The 20,927-nt window shown below is 35.1% G+C and overlaps 1 protein-coding gene across 1 annotated transcript in view; it reads left to right on the top strand.

Moving 5' to 3' along the window:
* The window catches only part of LOC110440470, a 52,859-nt gene that overhangs the window by 24,481 nt on the left and 7,451 nt on the right, over nt 1-20,927 (top strand). The window contains exons 6-28 of the mRNA XM_021483574.1: nt 95-180; nt 2,880-2,993; nt 3,414-3,500; nt 4,206-4,295; nt 4,976-5,167; nt 5,673-5,903; nt 6,379-6,399; nt 8,617-8,751; nt 9,033-9,130; nt 9,836-10,022; nt 10,906-11,010; nt 12,316-12,532; nt 13,009-13,184; nt 13,578-13,732; nt 14,079-14,238; nt 14,983-15,127; nt 15,411-15,617; nt 16,104-16,247; nt 16,701-16,903; nt 17,769-17,859; nt 18,420-18,537; nt 19,334-19,478; nt 20,742-20,832. Coding sequence (XP_021339249.1) covers nt 95-180; nt 2,880-2,993; nt 3,414-3,500; nt 4,206-4,295; nt 4,976-5,167; nt 5,673-5,903; nt 6,379-6,399; nt 8,617-8,751; nt 9,033-9,130; nt 9,836-10,022; nt 10,906-11,010; nt 12,316-12,532; nt 13,009-13,184; nt 13,578-13,732; nt 14,079-14,238; nt 14,983-15,127; nt 15,411-15,617; nt 16,104-16,247; nt 16,701-16,903; nt 17,769-17,859; nt 18,420-18,537; nt 19,334-19,478; nt 20,742-20,832 — 3,198 coding nt within the window. The remainder of the gene's footprint in view (nt 1-94; nt 181-2,879; nt 2,994-3,413; nt 3,501-4,205; nt 4,296-4,975; nt 5,168-5,672; nt 5,904-6,378; nt 6,400-8,616; nt 8,752-9,032; nt 9,131-9,835; nt 10,023-10,905; nt 11,011-12,315; nt 12,533-13,008; nt 13,185-13,577; nt 13,733-14,078; nt 14,239-14,982; nt 15,128-15,410; nt 15,618-16,103; nt 16,248-16,700; nt 16,904-17,768; nt 17,860-18,419; nt 18,538-19,333; nt 19,479-20,741; nt 20,833-20,927) is intronic.

Genomic DNA, 20,927 nt, shown 5'->3' with positions numbered 1-20,927 from the left:
AAACTTTAAGAAAGTCATTTGTTATGTTCCAGCCCGGTTCTCAGATATCCTGGTACGGATACCCAATTAACAGATTAAACTTTATACTTTCTAGTGGAAAAATCTAGCCATGAAGAATCGCCAGGAACGCTTGGAGAAATCCTTTATCAGATGGCAGTGTTTCACCCTGGAGTCACAGAAGTGAGTATTAATTAGCAGCATCAGATATTTTATAGAGAAACTTCTGAACATATGACTGAACTGGGACTGTGGTCTAAAATATTGTGGTGTACCATCTATCACTTAACATCTGTTCAGCATAATTGACAGCTGGATATTTAGCTATAAGAATTGTTTCGTTGTACATGAATACAGGCTCTTTTGGTAATTGTGGAAATCTGGAAATTTCAAGGCATTAGATATGAAACAAGTCACAAACGGTGATATATGGTACATGAATACAGGTAGGTACACAGCAGTATTAAGTACAGCACCAGAATATATGTACCATTAAAGGACATAATGTAAACATTGAGATAGAGAGAAAAAGGAAATATTAAAAACAAACATTCATTATGACTTGAATTTTCATAATATTTTACCAGTGTAGCAGAATCAATTTGTGGATTTGAAAGTCAGTTTGTACATTTATAACAACTAAGTGTACATATGCTCACAGTACAGTGTAGCCATGTTAATGGTGATTTATTGCCAACTCGTACATATTTTACACCTTAGTGTACATGCCCTTCATTGGTCATTTGACTGTTGAAGGTGACAGAGTACATATCGTACTAGTCATCGAAATGTCAGACATAAACAAATTACCGGTTGTGCTACATGAGCCTGTTTTCAATTTATAACTATCAACCCGAAGAAAATGTTTAAAATATATTGTATGGTATGAGGAATGTTTTTTATAGGCGTTGCAAGACACACACACGGGCAACTGGGATGTAAGTAAAGGCATAAAGAGAAATATTGCCTGCTCACATTAAATATTGCCCAACACTGAAGTTACACAAATTCCTCATTTGTGTCACAAAATTGTATTAATATACCCAAATTAATATTCCTTTTGTTTTTTTCTGTCATGGAATTTTCCTTACTCCCAAATAAGATGCCTTTTTTTTGCTGTTTTCAAAAGTAACAGTCCTTCAAAAATTAGGAAGTTATATAATCAAAGTCATGCTTTTTACAATTTTACAATACTGGTATGGAGTAAATTTTGATAAAAGAAATGGATAAATTATCGTGTTTATCAGTAATACCGTATTTGCGGTTATAACGGGCGCGGCAGCCTGCTGAAATAAGGCGCTGATTTTTAATGGTATTTTATAGCTAAAAAATGTTTTTATGTGAGTTTTCTACATTTTCTATTCCAGTTACCCAGCAGTTGAACATAATTTTGAATTCCATTCTCCTCTTACCATTCACTCAATCAAGTTCTGATTGTTTTTCCCCACAGCACAATCTTGTGATCCCAGTGGTAACAATGCCATCCCACCAATGTTTTCTGTGATGTTCCTGTTAATTGTCTTGTGATGGATTAACCAGAAGTGTTTTCTTAAATGTGTTTTTGAACCATGAACAATCAGCTACAGATCTGATGCTTGTATATCCTAATGTGGTATTGGTTAAGATATTGTTACAAGACTTTTGATTGGCTGAGGTATATCATATGGTCATTTTGATTTGATCTGCTGGTGATGTGACTTCATGTCAATTTTCATATTTCATTTCACATATCATGATCAATAGATTTTTCATTTACTAATGACCATTTGAAGTCAAAGTTATAATGCTCATATTCCAAATATGAAAATAAACCGTTTGTTTTACTGCTGTTCATGTTTGTGTATGTAGAATACGACTAGAAAAGAAATTTGGACATTTTTAGAAAATTTGATTTGAAAGATGGTGAAAACGTTAATTTCATATGCAAAGTTAAGTGCTATAAATGTATTTGTTTTTAACCCCACAAAAAGTTTGCTGATACATTGGTGTCAAAATATCGTTAAGTTTAATACATGTAATAGTTAATATTTAATTGTTATTTTGAATTTTAGAATTAATTGTATACTCTATAGAATCGATACGATAATAATTTTATATACCTAAATCTACAATATTAATAAGCGCAATCATATTTTCAAAAGGTGCATATTTTAGCTGGAGATATTTTGTATAAAAAAACTGTATAAACAATAATTTGATCTTGTATTGAATTCTCATTGTTTCATCTCTCTTTTCATTTCTAAAATCCTGATTCATTTCATATAATGCAATACATGCTACAGAATTGATGTTTTCATTTAATAAACTGGGACTTGACAGTATGGTTTTTTTTGTGTCTTTTAAACATTATAATTCATGTGTTTGTACAAATACTACAGATACAGTTAAATCACTTAGATAGACGAATGAAAATGAAAAGTTTGGTGAATTGCATCATATTTCTGTAATCAAAATTAGAATTGTGATATTATTTTTTCATTCACAGCTTCTTTCAAGTAGGATTTCAAATGTTACTGACAATATCAATAATTAAGGTGGTAATTTTCCCTAATGTACTTGGTAGTTGTTATGTAAAGGGTATGTCTGAACACTTAAACTGATCATGATGAAAATAAAACAGATCTACAGAGTTGATATATCATTTATAAACCCTCATACATTCATTGCAGAGTACAAAAAAATGTACTTCAATTGAAAGAAACATTAATGACTTGTATGGTGGTAATTTACCTTGCAGGTAATTTTAACTTTCGATGAATATTCCTATATTTTCATCTTCCACATTTAAGTTTTTAACAAAAGTATGTGGGACTGTGCCATGTTGTACAGCATGTTCATCAGTTGTCTGTAAGTATAAGAACTTGGTTCTGTTGTTATTCCAGAGTGAGGAAACTGAGATGGCAGGGTGACCAGAAGATCCTGCGAGGAGCTCTGACACAGTGGCGCTCACAGTTTATTACTCGCCTCAAGGAGAACAAAGCTGACCTACACTTTAGGTAATTAATGATAGGAGCGGTAAATTCTTAAGGAAGTTGTATGATGAAATGACACAAGTGAATGATATGAATTCAAATAAGGATAAATTATCTTTTGTCTTCCTTGTATTTCACCTTTTAATTCTAAAGTTGGAGAAATCTGGGAATAAATATTGGAAAATAAAATAAAAAGAAATAAGATAAATTAATAATTGATTAATATAGATAAATAAAAGTTAATTAAAATTTCTATTAGCTCTTATGGTGTACACTATTCTAAGAAATCAGTCTGAAAGTTACATACAATGTAACTAAAAACAAATTCCAAGAGCGATCCCTTGACCAGCACTGTATAAATTCATTCATATTATTGCACTGAATCTATTATTTCTAAAGAGAAGGAGAAAAAATATGTTTTTAATTTGGATGTTAATTTTCCAGGACGACTCTCCTTGCTGAACAACTGAAGTGTTGGAAGCTATTCACGAGCGATTCCAAAGAGAAGAAATGTCGAGTTGATACAGCTAGGTAAGGGGAGATAACCAAGATTGCTGTGTGTACTTACATTGTACACTAGTATATTCAGTGTTTACCCTGGTTAAAGGTAATTTTGTTAGTTATTTAAAATTAAGCAATACTGCTTAATGTGTGTTAAGTTGGATTCCATACTTCATAAGAAACATTGAGTGGAGACAGCTAGGTAAGGGGAGATAACCAAGGTTGCTGTGTGGTACCTATACTAATGTATTCAATGGTACCTGGTAATAGGTAATTTTGCGAGGAATTTAAGATTTCAAATTGTTAACAAACACCCAAATGATTTTCATGACTATTAATTACCTTCTTTTGCAAGTATTCCTGGTAAAGGACTAATTCCTATTAAAATCACATGTGAAACTTTGCTATTTACATAAAACAGGTCACAGTTGTGATTTTCCAAAAAAAAAAAGGATTCAAAACTGAACAAAATCAATGTTGCCTTTATTTACATTAGATGGAGGTAAAAATTAATTAATAAATTAAATAGATTTAGAAAAGAAAAATCATTATCCTGTGTTAGAATTTGACCCGAATTGACCATAAGTTACAAGTGAGCCCCATATTTTACTTAGTCAGATGATATGGATCACATGTAAATATATAAATATATGTATTCATATCATGGAGTAATGCAAAGTGTACTGGATAATACTGGATTGTTGTGTAATACTAACTTATTTTAATGGCTTTCAGACTGTTTTTCTCACATCATTTACAAAACAAGATGTTTGTCCAAATGGTGATGGTGTTCGGGAAGACTTGTATGGCCAAATCACATCACAGGTAACACATAGGTCAAGAATTCCACATACATTCCTTTTTATGTTTTGAAGTAATTCTTTTGAATATTGGAATGATTAATAAACACATGATGTTATTTTTTTTTTTGTAGATGACTTGACCATATCATAACTTAACTTCAGGAATTAAATTTAGATTATCCAGTCCGAATATATTTAAGTGTGAAAATATTCATATTTTAGCAGGAATAAAATGGAGGGGGGACTTGAAAATTCCCTTTGGAAGTCATTAAACACTCATAATAATGATTATTTTTAGAATAAAAGTAAATAACAATACCTGAACATGCAGTTTGGAGTCTTGTTTTCCAGATGCTTCTTATTTCAACAAATGTGGCTAGATTGTGATTCGGCTGAAATGTTAAGACAATAAATAGTATATGGAAAACTTGAGTCCAAAATATCCCTGAAAACTCTTGTGGGATAAGGATTCTATCATAGAAGGAAAGGTCCCTCATGGTTATCAGTAATCTTTTAAATCTAGTCTTATTCATTGATAAAAGATATAAATAAAAAAGCTCAATATAACCCTGTGTCTTTTGAAGTTTATGAAGTTAACTGTTTCCAGTTTAAAAAAAAATATTATCGATAATCAATATTTATTATTTATATGGTCTTGTTTTCTGGTTTAAAATTTATTGGTATATTATTCTGTCTCTCCAGAAAGAGGACATTACACATGGTGCTGGTTGCCTGGCGACAGGCGTCACATGTCTGTAAAGTAGAACGACAGCGTGACATGAGTATCAGCCGAGAACATTGGCGCATGGCGACGACAAAACAGGTGTTCTGTCACTGGCACGACCAGCTGCTTGTACAGAGGACACGTGGTAACAAAAACAAGCAACTTATACGGTAAGGGCAGTTATTCATGGGAAAGGGCGGATAATTCATGTGGTAAGGGGAGATAATTCATGTGGAAAGGGAGATAATTCATGTGGTAAGGGCAGATAATTCATGGGTAAGTGCGGAAAATTCATGTGGAAAGGGCAGATAATTCATGTGGTAAAGGCAGATAATTCATGATTTTAGTAGACAATCTTTGTAGAACAACCATCTGTTTGAACAAGAAAGGAAATTCACGTGCTAGCTTGTGTGGTATTAAAGGGCATATAACTTGTTCATATAAACAAATAATTTTGTTGTCAAAGACTTCAATTGGGAAATTGTTTGTGTGGTAAGGGCATATAATTCATGTTTCAAGGGCAGAAATGTTTGTATTGATGGTATACAATTGATATTGTTTGAAAACATAACTTGATCCAAGTAGAGGTTGAAAATAGCTCAAGCTCCTAAAATATGTCAGAATCTTTAGATTTTTCAAACATTTTGATTCTTTGTTTTCTCTGATAAAACATAGAAATGCATTCCACATCTGGAGAGTTGAGTGGACAAGACTACTAGCGGCACGTCTTGCGAATGAGGCACGTCTGAGACGTGAGATTCTGACCACAGCCCTGCAACTATGGCGGGCCAACGTGGAACTGTTACAGAGGCGTCGCCAGGCTGGCATCATTCACTTACAGAGGGCGCTAGTTCGTCATGCTCTGCTGGAGTGGCAGGCCTACACTCAACACAGGAAAGAGCTCAGGTATGTAGACAGAAACCACATAGGTGTTTGAGGGAGGCCATCTATAGGACTACTGAGGTCACAGCAGATTTAAATACCAGATTGGTGACATGAAATGAAATGGGAAATGAGGGGTCATTGTACCGAAGATTAACTTTGATGATATGTTATCGTAAATCTACAATAGACAATTTTAACGTTTTCAGAATTGTTTGGTTATATGATCAGTGTTCATTAGAATTAACTATTTTTTATTACGTATGGAAATTGTAATCATTTTAATTGATTTCCAGAATAATTTTTAGTATTCCATATCCATTATAAGACTACAGATTATTCAACAAATATGAATCTTTATTGGAATTTGAAAATTGAAAATAAGCAACACAAATCTCCTACAAAATAATATAAAATATGCAAAGAAGAGTATTACAGCATTAGTACTCTCACTCAATAAAATCTTGATTTTTACCTTTAAACTGATTCGTCTATTTAGAAAATATAAAGAGTCCACCAGGTAATATATATTACTGTATACATTTCCACACTTACACCCTTTGGCATCATAGATGGTAGATGTTTTTATTCACACAAGTCACCTTAGATCAACCTAGTTACCTCCCTTGCTGTAAAGAAATACAAAAAAATATGGGACAGTTTGTAAAGCAATTAATTTTTAGATACTTTATTTTAGTGCTTTAGTAATTTTAGTTATTATATTTGGTTCAAATTCCATCTGGTTGTTTTTATCGTTATGTGCTGAAAATAACTGAATTATCAAATTGTTTTTTAATTAAAATTATATAATAGTGAGTATTTTGTAACAATTATTTTTCAGCAATGGTTTATGATTTTACATGTTTGTCATTTATGTACTTCCTTGTAATTTAGTTATTCAAACCATGAACAGTGAGTTAATTTAACGAAGTTTGTAATGTGTGTAGATTTTTAGAGATTTTTGGATGGAAATCTTTTAAGTCAAAACTTCTAAGGTTTTCTTAGATGTAATTTCTTAATTTATTTCCTTGTACTACCATGAGATTTTCCTCATAAGCATGGGATTTTTGTAATTTCTACTTCATATCTGCCAATTTTAACTACTGGTATCCATGTGTTTCCATCCTTAACTTATTTAAAAAAAAAAAATGTATTATTAAATTATGATTGGATGAGTTCTCCAGCATTTAATGTTTGAGAAATGCAGGAATTGTCTGGCTCACTTTTTAGGAAGTGAATCATTTTTTTATTCATATTCTGAAAAATTTGGATAAAAACTTCATTTACTAATTCTTGATCTGAGTAATACATAATTTCGAAAAAAATCCAATTATTTCTTCAAACAAATTAAAATGTCTATAAAATTATAGCAAAGGTGAGCGGAAGAAAAAAAAACATCCGCCAAAATGACAATATACTTTATATTGTCATCCGCCACTCCTAAAAGCCTTAAGATGGGATTATACGGCTGATTTAAGATGATAGACATTTAATTAATTCTTTGCTAATCTTTGTCTTTATATCTGTCCTGGGCTTTTCATATTCATGTGTGAAACTATGGTAAATTAAGGAATTGAGGGGAGTTGTTTTTTGAATTCAGGTGTATTTGTCTTACTAGAAGTGTATTTAATTTCTTAAAATCTTGTAAGTCTTTTTTTCAGTGTGTAATATCAGATTTGATTGTGCAATGTTCATTTCTTGGAGAAAATGTAGTTTTTGAGTGAGAAAGGGTGTTCGGGAGTTCAGGTTTATTATTTTTCAGATTCTCCAGCTCTGGGAACCTGGGGAAGATTAATAATTTCATGCCATCATTAGAAATGCTTTTCAGTAATTTGAAGCCAACTATAGGATCACAAGGCTATTTAGTAGTGTTTAGTGTTTAATTGTTTTGTGCATGAAGTAATGTTTAGAAACGTGTGAATGCAATGTACATTTGTCAGTCATTATTGAAATGGATCATATCTAGTTGCCACTTACATTAACCCTTTCAACCCTAGGGAACTTTGATAGACTCTATACCATACATTTATCTGGATGAGTCAATTTAGGTCTACAGTGGTGAAAGGGTTAAACATTCTATTGATCGTCCAGATCACACTTAGAAAATAATGATAAGAGATCAGCGATGGTTGGAAACGGTGCAAATCACGCATGTTTCTAACCATCGCTGAACAAGTTCTAGAAATGTTTTCAATAATGAACAAGTTCTAGTAAAAATAATGCATATTATGCATGTTTCCAAATGAGGCTGGACAAATACTGGAAACATTTTATATAATGAACAAAGATGTACAAATAAGTAGTATATGTGCTGTAAATATGCAATTGAACATTAATCAAGCAACTTGGGTGTAAAAAATAATTTGCATTCAATCTGCACTACAGTGCAATACATTAGTCAAATGACATGATGAATCCCAGAACAATCTTAAACAGCTCAACCGAAAAAGCATTGCCACTGCCATTGATGACTTGAATTTGACCCCAGCAGTTCTAATCCTAATGAAAAAATTAAAAGGTATATGTAAGAAAGAATTTTCTGAAGTTTACAGGGACACTTGTGAAACCTGGGCCAGGAGGAGTCTGCTCAAACATTTATTTTCAAATGTTTGAAAAGCTATAGCCATGAATAACTTAAGTGTGCACTTTATCCAAAGGGAATTAACTAGGGGTCTAAACTGATTCTGTGCATGCTGTTACCAGGTAAAGATATATATCTCTCCTTTTCCGTGTACAGGAAGATCATGACAGTTTACAAACGCACCAAAGACCTGCAGAAGCAGCGACGATGTCTGTCTGTCTGGCGTCACAAGTTTGAGGACAGACTGGACATACAGAAAGCGAAACAGTTCTGGTCTAACATTTGTGTGAGGTAAACATGCAGAGCTGGTCCTTATCAACTGATCTTTAAAATATTATTCACTTAAGGCCAACTTTTCATATAAATTTTTCAAAATCCAGCTACTCCAGATTTCTGCAAAATCGGAAAAACCTAGAAACCTTTATTAAAATTTATTTTTAGAAGCATAATTCCCATTTTTGGCATAATAAATTTTGTCAAATATCATGAAATTTTCTTATAAAAGGTTGCAAGCTCATTATTTTCAAACTGTTTAAATATGTGAATTAAATAGCTGAATATTTCATCTGTAGGAAAGCTTTAGACCAATGGAAGAAGCTATGCCACCGCCATATGCTGTACAAATTACTGGAGGCCACGAAGCCAAACCGAAACTTAGCCCTTAAGAGAGGTAGGTGATGCTTTATCCTCATTCTGACTGTTAATATAGAACCAGAGTCAGAAACCTGGCCCTTGTGAGCAATTGGTGGGGCTTCCAGGCCCTTGTAAGACATAGATAGGTCTTGATTGTCATTCTCAACTAACAGTCAGAAAAATGATGTCTGATTGAGAAGCAGGTTGGGCATTTTGTCAGTATCACTTGACAAAGTTGTATGTACTTTCATGCAGGGTGAATCAATAAACCTGTCTCTTGCATACAAAGATATTGGTTCCTATGATATTTGTTTAGATTTCTTTCACTATGTAATACGAAAAATCAAAGCTATAGCACTTTCACCATCTACACTAGTTTGACAAACCTCCCATAGGTTAACCCTTTCACCCCTATGTAACTTTAGTAAACTCTTCCATGCATTGATCTGGATGAGTCCATTATGGTCTACAGTGGTGAAAGGGTAAATAAACACAGAGGGTTACTTTTGTTTGAAATGCCTGACAGACATGTTATAATGTATAAATACTTCCATTCTTTTGTTGCAAAGGCATTTGATGTAAAAACATTCTTTCTCTTAAAAATGAAGGATCCAATATCGGTGCCAAATAAAAAACTTCAAATAAAAACGAGGATTCTTCATACGGTATTAAAATATTTTAATCTTAGACACATTTTTTATTATGAATATCATGGATAAGCATAGCAACATTGTCTTTACAGTAATGTTCCAAAGATGGTTGGAAGCTAGATCAAAGATCAATTGTGAAAAAAAGGAGGCAGACCAGATGAGGACAATCCTGGAACATTCCCAGCTGCAGCGAAGCTTTCAGACATGGTGGATAGCTACCCAGCAACGCCTCACCATCAAACCGATGTTGCTACGACAACAGAGGGCCATGGTAACAGAGTATGTAGTCCTTATATTTGGTTTTCTTGGAAAATGTTATAAATCAGTATACAGTAAAAATTCTTTGCTTGCACCCCTCCATTTACTAGGGAAAGGCATATTGGAAAAAGTTTTGAGAGGACTTTTGAAACAACTTTTAATGTGTCCAAAGTTTGTGTGGGGCATATCTTCTATACTAGCTATTTCATCTTCAGTAACCAGATTTGGTCTGCAAGTACATCATGGGATGGTAGAGTGTCAGGAACAAAAATGTGACCTATGGTTGGGCTTTTGACCTCAACCTTTGAAAAACTTTGTTTGGAGCACATTTTCTAAACTATTTTTACCTGAGGTAACCAGGTTTGGTATTCCTTGGCTGGTAGATCTAGAGTGCAGAGTACAAGAAGTATGTGATTATGAACTATGTCCTCAGAGCTCGTAAATAAAGACGTCATTACCAGTACGGGACTACGGATTACCTTGCAATATCATTTTCCTTCTGCTTTGATTATGTCCAACAAATTTAAAATAGTTTAGATTTCTGCTTGCTTTCGATTTCAATAGTTAAGAAAAATAAGGGTTTTGATTTTTACCCTAAATATCATGTAAAATAAAATAAAAACATATTTAAAACAATACTGAAAATAGTTGTTTTACAACATGGTCTCTGTATATGAATGCAACATTGGGAACCTGAAGATCCAACTGTTTAAAAGCATGATTGTAAAGCTGACACCAATATTGATAAAAACACGAAAATAACAGTACTTTTCACTTGATATCTCATTGCTTATGTAACTTTTCAGTTAATACATGTATAATGTTTTTCTCTGACAAATGAGAAAAGTAAAATCTACTGTATTATAAACTAATCTGACTTATGGGTATGGATTTCGATTGACAGGGTGTTTGATAACTGGCGCTGGTTGGTAAAACACAAGGCCACATGTAAGAGAAGCAGCAACCTATTCCAGACCTGCCAACTACAGGCTAAGTTCTCAATCTGGAGGTAAGAATATGAATGCATTTTCATGGTTTCTGAGCTTTGAGCTTATTCTAGTTGTTGGAATGAGAGAAAAATACTCTTTCATGCCAAGGGTGTAGGATTGGCCATTTCGAAAATATCAATTCTCTCTCTCCCCCCCCCCCCCCCCCCCCCCCCCCTGAGCTTTTTAGACGAAAACGAATCAGCCAGCCGGATTTAGCATATCTCATATTGGCAAACAGATCTTAGTTTGTGCAGGAAAATTAATCACATCTTTCTAATGTGTACTGTAAATATATCGTAAACGGTTTTGAAATTCATCATGTTGCCTTTTCCGCATTGCCGCATCGGAGAGTTCCAAATTCGTGACGTCGAGCCATTGTGATGTCACGTGAAATGGGGTGTAAGATAGAAATTTCCTACACCCCATTCTTACCCTGGACAGCTCTATCTTACACACAGGGAAATGAAAGAATATAAGTTTCTTTCATGCCCCAGGGTGTATGATAGAGAAATGCCAATCAAAGAGTTTTCTAATTGGTTGAAACTGGAGGCTTTACTAATTCAAATAACCAGATAAGCTAAAAGAAAAATTCACACATAAAATGTGTCACAGTTTCCGCATTGCAGCATCAGAATGATCCTGATTTCATGGCGTAATGTCACTGCTGTTCTACTGTGGCATCATGCACATGTTATGAGGGTGTAAGAGAGAAATTTCTTACCCCCCTTTCTTACCCGTAAATCTTTTTAGGTCACCTGAGCTGGCCATTTTGAAAAACTATTTCAAACTTAAATTCAAGTTTAACTTATTTAACTGAAACTTGGTAGGAATGATCGACTCATGGTCCTGGCAAAATGGGTTTTTTCAGGTCCATCAAAAATCCAATACGGTTGCCATAGCTGCCATTTTGGAAAAAAACTATTTAAAACTTAAAATCAAGTTCTAATAGGCCGAATTAACTGAAACTCGGTCTAGTAATGATCAACTCATTAACCTGACAAACTTAATTTAAAGTTATACCTAAGTATTTTTTATTCAAATTTTGGTAGGGATGATTGACATCATTATAGCCACTTCATATTTCAACAAAAAAAAAAAAGACTGTAGGACTCAGGTGACCGTTAAGGCCTCTTGTTTCTTAGATGCACAGGAATGAGAGAATTCACAAAAACTAACAGGCAAACCTTTCTTAATTGGTAAAAAGTATTGCTCTGAAGATCTTCTTTCCATGTGTAACTTTCCCTCTTTCTTATTAGAGGTTAAAAGAAAAAGAGAAAAACCTCCCAGGGTTGCATGAATATCATGAAATATTGAACATTTTGCAGGCGCCAGTATCTTATCCACCAACTGGAGAAGGATGTACGTAATACCAATAACATGAATCGTCTGAGACGCTGTGTACAGGGCTGGAGGCTGATTATCTCACGTAAGCACACAGCTCACTGCTTCCACCAGAGGGTGCTGGTGAGACAGACCTTCCTGTACTGGCGGGAGAAGGCCCTCGGACAACTGGAGAGACGTGTGGAGGCCAACGAGATTGAGGTAGATTCAAGATGATTCATCAGACTATCCTGGTATATTTTTGTAAAAAGATGGGTGTATTTTTCTGTAGAGGTACTGTCGTTTCTTTTATATTTTTTGTGGTCCTTCTTTATCAGGAGTAGTATATGTCAAATTTGAGATGGGGACGTATACTTAAAAATTTTGATGGACAAGTGTAGGTTCCACGACAACACATGACTGTAAATGTTCACGTTGCGATTCTTTAAACTGTTGGCAGTGCAAAATTTTTGCAGAGGCAATGGTTCTAATTCAGTATATTTTATATATCTTTTATCTGTATAATTCCTACTAATTAACGAACATGAAAAAAAGCATTTCAACAACACGAAAAACGAACATGAAAAAAAGCATTTCAACAACACAAAATATCTATTTTCTCAGTGAAACAATGAGGTGAACTTTTCCAAAGGAAACTCATTTCTATCATGAATTTTTTTGTGCTCTCCTTTTTTTAGGCATATCATATGTCCATTTTGAGGTCACACTTTGACCTGTGGTTAGCCAATGTTCGGGAGAAGGTAGTGGAAGAGGCGGCCATTGTTGTAAGGATGGACCAGGAGCGGACAGACTGCAGTCTTAGGACATCCTTCTTGTTCTGGCGTAGACACTTCAGGGCCATCGTTATAGCCAGGTAAAAATGTAAAAGCCAGAAAGCAAAGTCAAACATTACCTTTTGATACAATGGTAAAACAATCATTTTCAAGTAAATTTGTCTATTGAACTTACATACATAATGCTAGATAAAGACCTTACAAGTATCATTGGTATTCTGTTCTATTGCTATCATCTAGTTTATACTCTCGGAGTTGCAAACCTCTAAGGAGCTCTGTGTGGGAGATCTCTCTCCATTTGGGTTTCCCAATGTGTGATAATTTTGACGGCGCCGTTTCAGGTGTTGAGATTAGATTTTGTCTCATGTTGCGAGACTTGACAACCCTGTACTATTCACATATGAAAAATAAAATCAGTTTGAAATGTTATTTTAACTGCAGATAATTTATTCGTGTTGTTCTATCTGTTACAGAGAAAACCAGGCCCTCCTCTGCCGTAAACTCCAGTTACAAGCCATACAGGCATGGCACCATCTTACACAGGCGAGACTACACGATGCTGTACACAACTTCGCAGTTAGGCTGGGCCTTGAGTTACCCAACAGGGACAACATGTCAATATCATCAGGTATGCTTGTCCTGTTAACACAATTTATCAAAACATACTGTACCATAGATTCCTCTGATTGATCTGGACCCTACGAGTTCGAGTTAGCACCAAAGTTCAATGCATTTCGAAGGTATGCTCATTACAATATGTCACAGGTAAAGATATTGTCAAGAGGTTTGAAAAACAGGTTATACTTTGGGGTGCAAGTTTGATTATGGTACGGGATTGTTTAGGTGCACATGTTGTTGAAGAGTCTGAAGTAAAAGATTACAGGGTACATCTCTATCAATCTGAATACCTATGCATTGTGCATTGTCAATGCTGTGATTTTTATAGTGATGAGAAATAATGTCTCTGTGTGTAGGTGTGTATGAGTACGGACAATCTCCACTGAGTGACATATGTCCGTCTCCAAGGACAGACTTTAATGAGAGGACGGAACCATACCTGTCACCTGGATCAGGTACTCCCAGGAGGATAGAGGCCTTCTACTCCTCTGGGGGGGCAGGAACCCCTAATAGGAGGTATGTACTGTAAAGGGCAAGGGGTTTATTGGCATACTAACCAACCTATTCAAATTTCCATGAGGGAGATTCTGCATGCTCAAAATTGTTAACATAAATATGATGTTGTGTATTTAAACCCCTAGGGACCAAATAACCCTTTAAAATGACATATTTTAAGTTGTTCTTTCAGATGAAATAGTTAGATCTAAGAATGAAGGAATAGTTTAAAAAATTAAGTGATTGGAAATATTAAATGAGGGTGCAAATTGCAAAATATGAAGTCTCCCTCCTAAATAGGTAGAATTGTTAAGTATGATTTAGGGAATGGTCAGGCTTTGGTCCTACTTCAAATAGGAGGTGTAGTAGAATGCTGATAATTTGAACCCTATGGGAGAAATGCATGTACATAAAGAGGTACTAGGTTACCAATAACCAATGATATACTCTAGATTAGGAAGGAATTTATTGGAGACACAACAAAAGTTCAAATAATTAAAAGTTGGGATAATCAGCATTCTACTGCAAATATCAGGGGTGATTTTGGGTAAGGAAAGTGCTAATCCCAATGACTTAAGAAAGAAACCTGATCTGACAAGATTTATAAACAATTTAAGGTCATCCTGGGGTCAGTCAGGGTTCATGTACCGGTCTTAATGGGGTCAATCATTGGTCATAATAAAAAAGGTCAGTCAGAGGTCAAGTATGGGTCATCAAGAGATCACATGCAGTTTTTCATTGTTAATTATTCTCTATATGTTGTAGATTGTTCTCTCCATCCTTCAGCCTGTGGAGTTTGGACCAAGACAACGCCACGGCAGATTTCACCCTCCAACCTACTCTGGCTGACAAGTCTTTCCTTGACACTCGCTTTGCTATGGAACAGGCCGTGAAAACGGAGAAACTCAGGGTAGATAATTCCATAAAGATTGAAAATTGTAACTGTTAACATCTAATACATGTTTTTATGTAAAATTATTTTTATATTCATCCTGTCCCATCATTGGCATATATTTGTCTTTATAACATGATTATGAAATTACTTAGCAGCAAAGGTAAAGTTCTGTTTAACAAATCCTTTCCTTTCTCTCTTAAATTTTGATTTAACTAAAATGATTTGATTAAAAAAACAAAATCTTAATGAAAACATTAATTGTTTGCAGCTTATAACAGTTTTGTGTTTATATTTGTAGACGCTTGTGTTCCATGCTGTGAAGCGACTCAGATTTTGGCCAATTAGTGTTGCGTTTGACCAGTGGAAGGAATTCACCAATCGTCAACGAGAACTCAAAGCGTTGTCTAATCAGCTGCAAGCTTACATTAAGGAAGCAGAGATGAGGCGTGTGTTACGGATATGGAGAACAGCTCAAGCCAATAACAACAAAGCCAAGACGTTCATGGTAGGAATACTGGCTGATACACACCTTTCTTGGAATATGTCTAGACAAAATCAAAGGCCTCGCTCACAGTGAACTATTGGATTGGTGTCAGGTATAAAGACCTGACCAATCGCTAGGCTGATACCTGGGCTTTAAGTTTCAGAGGAGCTGCAGCGCGAATTCTTTGAGCTTCATCAAATATATCAGACTTGTAGCATCTGCTAGATGTTGCAGACATAGACTTCAGTTTTGTCATGACATAGTCCAATTGTGCAAAAATGATATGTGTATGGGGAGGGGAGGGGAACACTTGGATTGCAAAGATGGACTTTCCAAGAGAAATGAAAATGAATTGTGTTGGTGGAAGAGACAAATTTGCAAGAAAATCAATAGTAAATTGTTTTTAGTAGATATGGCAATACAAATGTTGCTAAATTTTATATCAATGAATCATCCCGATTTTTATACGATACAGCTTGTAATTCGTGTCTGTTTTTCACTATGCAGGAATCGTCTCTGAAGACCTGGGTGTTCACAACCTTGTACGAGAACAAATGTGTCTGCAAGCAGAAGAAACAGTTATCTGCCCTTGCCCATCATCACCTCTCCCTGAAGGTCTTTAGGAAGGTGTTCCCTGTATGGTTTGAGAAGGTCAGTGATCACATTTATGGTTCCTGTCCTCCAATAAACAGTTTGCTTTAATACATTGAGAGAATTTACCCAAACAGACTGTTTATATAATGCATTTATATATAACTCTTGTTGAGTTCAGATTATCAGTCACCTACAGGCTACTTCCTGTAAGTTGAAAATTTGACACAAAACAGCCTGATACACTTAAATTTTATCATTATACATATCACAGGTGAATTGCGAATAGAAAAAAAACAATACCTCTGCATTACCGGTAGTTGAACCAAATAATCCAAGATGGATGACTTATAGGAATAACAATGTTTATATCTCAGGAAATTGATAGTATGGTCATTGTAACAATTTCTGGACAGTAATTTGGTTCCAAAACAGAACAGCTTATGATATAAACAACTAAAAGACTATAATTGGATTTCTTGTGTAACAAGCCAAGTTATCTCCCTTTACTAGGCAAAAGAAAAACGCCACCAGGAGCATGTTTGTCACTTGTGGACCAACCTGACTCCTGAGGAACACACCCTGCTGCCCCTGGAGACTACTGTCAAGGGACGCATTGAAAAGAAGACTCTGCAGAAGTGCTTTGCTGTGTGGAACCTCAAGTTTCAGCAAATCTATAGACTGAAGAAAGCCTTTGATAATGTTCTGCTTCAGAGGTAAGTGTACCGAGAGAGTAAGTGAGGTCTTTGATAAAGGTCTGCTTCAGATTTAAGTGTACAGGGTATAGGTCTGTGAAAAAGGTCTGCTTCAGATTTAAGTGTACAGGGTATAGGTCTGTGATAAAGATCTGCTTCAGATTTAAGTGTACAGGGTATAGGTCTGTGATAAAGGTCTGCTTCAGATTTAAGTGTACAGGGTATAGGTCTGTGATAAAGGTCTGCTTCAGATTTAAGTGTACTGGGTATAGGTCTGTGATAAAGGTCTGATTCAGATTTAAGTGTACAGGGTATAGGTCTGTGATAAAGATCTGCTTCAGATTTAAGTGTACAGGGTATAGGGCTGTGATAAAGATCTGCTTCAGATTTAAGTGTACAGGGTATAGGTCTGTGACAAAGGTCTGCTTCAGATTTAAGTGTACTGGCTATAGGTCTGTGATAAAGGTCTGATTCAGATATAAGTGTACAGGGTATAGGTCTGTGATAAAGATCTGCTTCAGATTTAAGTGTACAGGGTATAGGTCTGTGATAAAGGTCTGCTTCAGATTTAAGTGTACAGGGTATAGGTCTTTGACAAAATCTGTACTGATTGATTTGATGTATGTGTAACAAAACTGAACAATGCAAATGATACATGCAACTTCAACAGAGGATTCTACCAGTGATCCAAGACATTTTCATTAGTGCCAGACGCTTTACTGCTAAGGGCTAAACTGAAATTCCCTGTAAGCATGAAGGCCGAACTTGATCAAGATAATGTTGTTGTGAGTTGAAACCTACCACATACATGTATGTTTTGATTGGTTGTTTCGTGCTGTTAATATTTTACCTGCTGTATACTCATTGGTTGTTTTTGTCACCCCAGGTACTTGGAGGAGTGGCAGGTATGGTCCCACCAGAGGCGACAGAGGAGGGAACAGTCAGTCACATTCTGTACACACAGACTTAACAAACAGGTACAGTATATCTAGCATCGTTCTACATAATAAGGGGATAGCCCTACAAGGGTGTTTTCAGAATTGTGGTGGTATGTCATGATGATACTGTCACTAATTGAGGTTTTACTGGTGATGAAGGAGCAATTACTTCCTGCACAATCATTTTTAGAATTTGATGAGAGTGTGCATCAATTCTCAAGCTTGTTGGCTTACACTGAACACCATTTCTTTTTTTACAATTTTTACACCCCCTCCATTTTATGGGGGGAGGGGGTGTTAAAATCAATATATCATGATAAATTATTTTTTCACTTGGATTATAACCCCAGAACAAAAAGGTGAAAAAAAGGATTATGTCATTCTCTTCTTAACATGATCTTGAAGGAAGATAGTTTTTCATGTAATAATAGATTGATTCAGAAATATTTCAAACACAAATGATTGCCACAGATGAAATAAAAATGACCGGTTATTGTCTGTTTTATCTTAAGATTTGTTCTCAAGGTTAAATTTTCTGCATGCATGTACATGTACATGTATTCCATTATTCAGGCAGGTGTATGTTTTGATTGTTACAGGTATTTTACTTGTGGCGGTTGAGGTATCAACAGCAATCGCAGGTAGAAATACAATTCAAGAATGTTTGGCAGAACCATCTAATGGGTGTTGTCAGGGAATGGCACAGGTGGACTCTAGGTAAGGTTGAAGTCCCTTTGATTCAAAGTGTAAAACTATTGAGCCATATTGTTTATTACTAGAGCCCAACATATAAGATGGTAATGCCCCATACTATTCATAGTGTCTGCCTGTCCGTCAACATTTTCATTTCCAGAAATCATCTACGCATTCAAAGAATTAATCTCCCTGAAATGTAATGACATGGAGATACACTGTGAAATGTATATGTAGATTAGACTGGCCCCCGTCTCTAGAATATTATATAGATCTTTAATTATTTAGAAGAAAGAAATAACTAATAATTTTGATCACTTGGATGGCTGATTCTTAACTAGGGGGAGATAAGCTAGTAGTAAAATGCAGTTGAGAAATTCTTTATAAAAACTAAGGGACTGATAGCCATTCTAATATGTAGATGTGCAATAGGGGTTTAAAAAGTCTCTGAGGCCAAAGTCAAAGTTACTGTTACTAAAACAGACTATGAGATTATATATATTAATATTATGGTCAGGCACATGGTGGGCCACTAATGCTGGTTTGTCATTGTTCTAGTGTTAAGGTAAAAATTCCATGAATTGCCACAAATATTAACATCTAGTTTATAATATGAATGTACTTAAATTAGCAATTTTGTCTCTTAACCCTTTCACCACTGTAGACCATAATGGACTCATCCATACCAATGCATGGTAGAGTCTACTAAAGTTACATAGGGGTGAAAGGGTTAACAAACTGACTAGCTCACAAGTTTCGTACTCTTAAAAGTCATGCTGTCATCTGCTCTTTTGTAATATATTATTCCATTTACTTGCAGCTGCAAAGCAGCACCGCCATATATCAAAATTGATCGAGAAAAAACAGCACCACCACCTGGTGGTGAACACCTTCATGAAGTGGAGACTGGAAACTAGAAAGCACCAGCAGATCACAGTATGGTACCAGTCACGACTGGCTCTCAAGTAAGTTTGATAAAACAATTGATGGAATGAAAAATCTGACATACTGTGAAATCACTAATTTTCGCAGGTATTTTTAATTTGTTGATTTTGTGGGTAATTTTCATCCACAAATTCATAAGTCCACAAAGTAATTACAGATTTGACATTAAGCAATTCCTTGTTTGAGTGGGTACTTATATTCCACAAATATATATGCCCACAAAATGGTGTGTTTTTCGGGGAATCACAAAATTTAGGCCTCATGAAAATATTTGATTTCACAGTTCGCTACATCTGTTCAGCTATTATTTCAAGGGCACAGCTCTTGAAAAAAAATCAAAAATTAAGTCATCCAAGTTAGACCATAGAACTGGCGATTTGTCTGGATTCTTTTTGTTTAAAGCAAATACAGAAATAGCAGAAAAGACTTTTATATGCAATCCAAAAGTCCCTGACATCCGACCAAAATGTGGTATCATTTTAGAATTAACAAAGGGCTATAATTTTGCATATAGGGTGGCACTTTTAGATCTGATTCCTGTATGTGACTCTACGCCATTCGAAGAGATACTATAGCTGACATGCAGAACTTTTTGAATGTCAGGTGACAGAGTATATGCTCTGAACAAAGTTAAAGAATCATATTCAAGTTTCCTTAGGGCCTTTGGAATGTACAGTGAAACCTCGATATAATGCCCCTTGTTTCATTCGCCACTTTGTTTCCCACCAACATATTTCAATGTCCCTTTTTCTTGTTTTCGTGACATTTCTTTTATACATTTCTCTCAATCTATTGCCAAACCCCTTTATAATGCCAAAACTTCTCTGGACATATGCCATGGCATTATAACAAATTTTTACTGTATGCCTCGAGTTTAAATGGTTTACCTGTGTTATACACAAATGAAATAAAATATTCCATTCATTTGTTTGACTGTCAGTCAAGATTATTGGCACCTGCACTGATTGTTTAAAATAAAATAAAAGCCTGTCCTGTAGATATTTTTGCAATTTTTCCCCTCTGATGTTTTTAAAAACTATTTGCTGATATGTCCGATGCCTACTGATATTTCAAAGAGCTGTTAAATGCACCCTCGTTCAAAGATTTTTAAAAAAAGCAGCAAAAAGAACTGTTTTTCAGAAGTAAGTTGCCAATGGCTGCAAATGATATTCAAACATCTCCAAATTAATTGACAAATGATATTTTTGTCTAATGTTTCAATATGGTTACTCAAAGTTGTAAAATGTATAAAATATAACACAAGTGTACATTTGTGCTTCCAGGGTTTTCTACAGCTGGCATCAGGTGACTGCACAACAAAAGACGAGGAAACGCCAAATCTTGGAATTCCGGGTCAGGAGCTACACCAAACTGGTATATATATATATGTTCAGTGAATTTGAAGACAATTGGGGTGAATGCATGTGTAAATGGGAGGGCTATTTGTCAATCAGATATCACCGTTCATG

This window comes from Mizuhopecten yessoensis, unplaced genomic scaffold, assembly GCF_002113885.1.
Source record: "Mizuhopecten yessoensis strain PY_sf001 unplaced genomic scaffold, ASM211388v2 scaffold11183, whole genome shotgun sequence".
Classification (NCBI taxonomy): Eukaryota; Metazoa; Mollusca; class Bivalvia; order Pectinida; family Pectinidae; genus Mizuhopecten; species Mizuhopecten yessoensis.
Note: the sequence above shows the minus strand (reverse complement) of the source record. Positions and strands in the feature narration are given on the sequence as shown.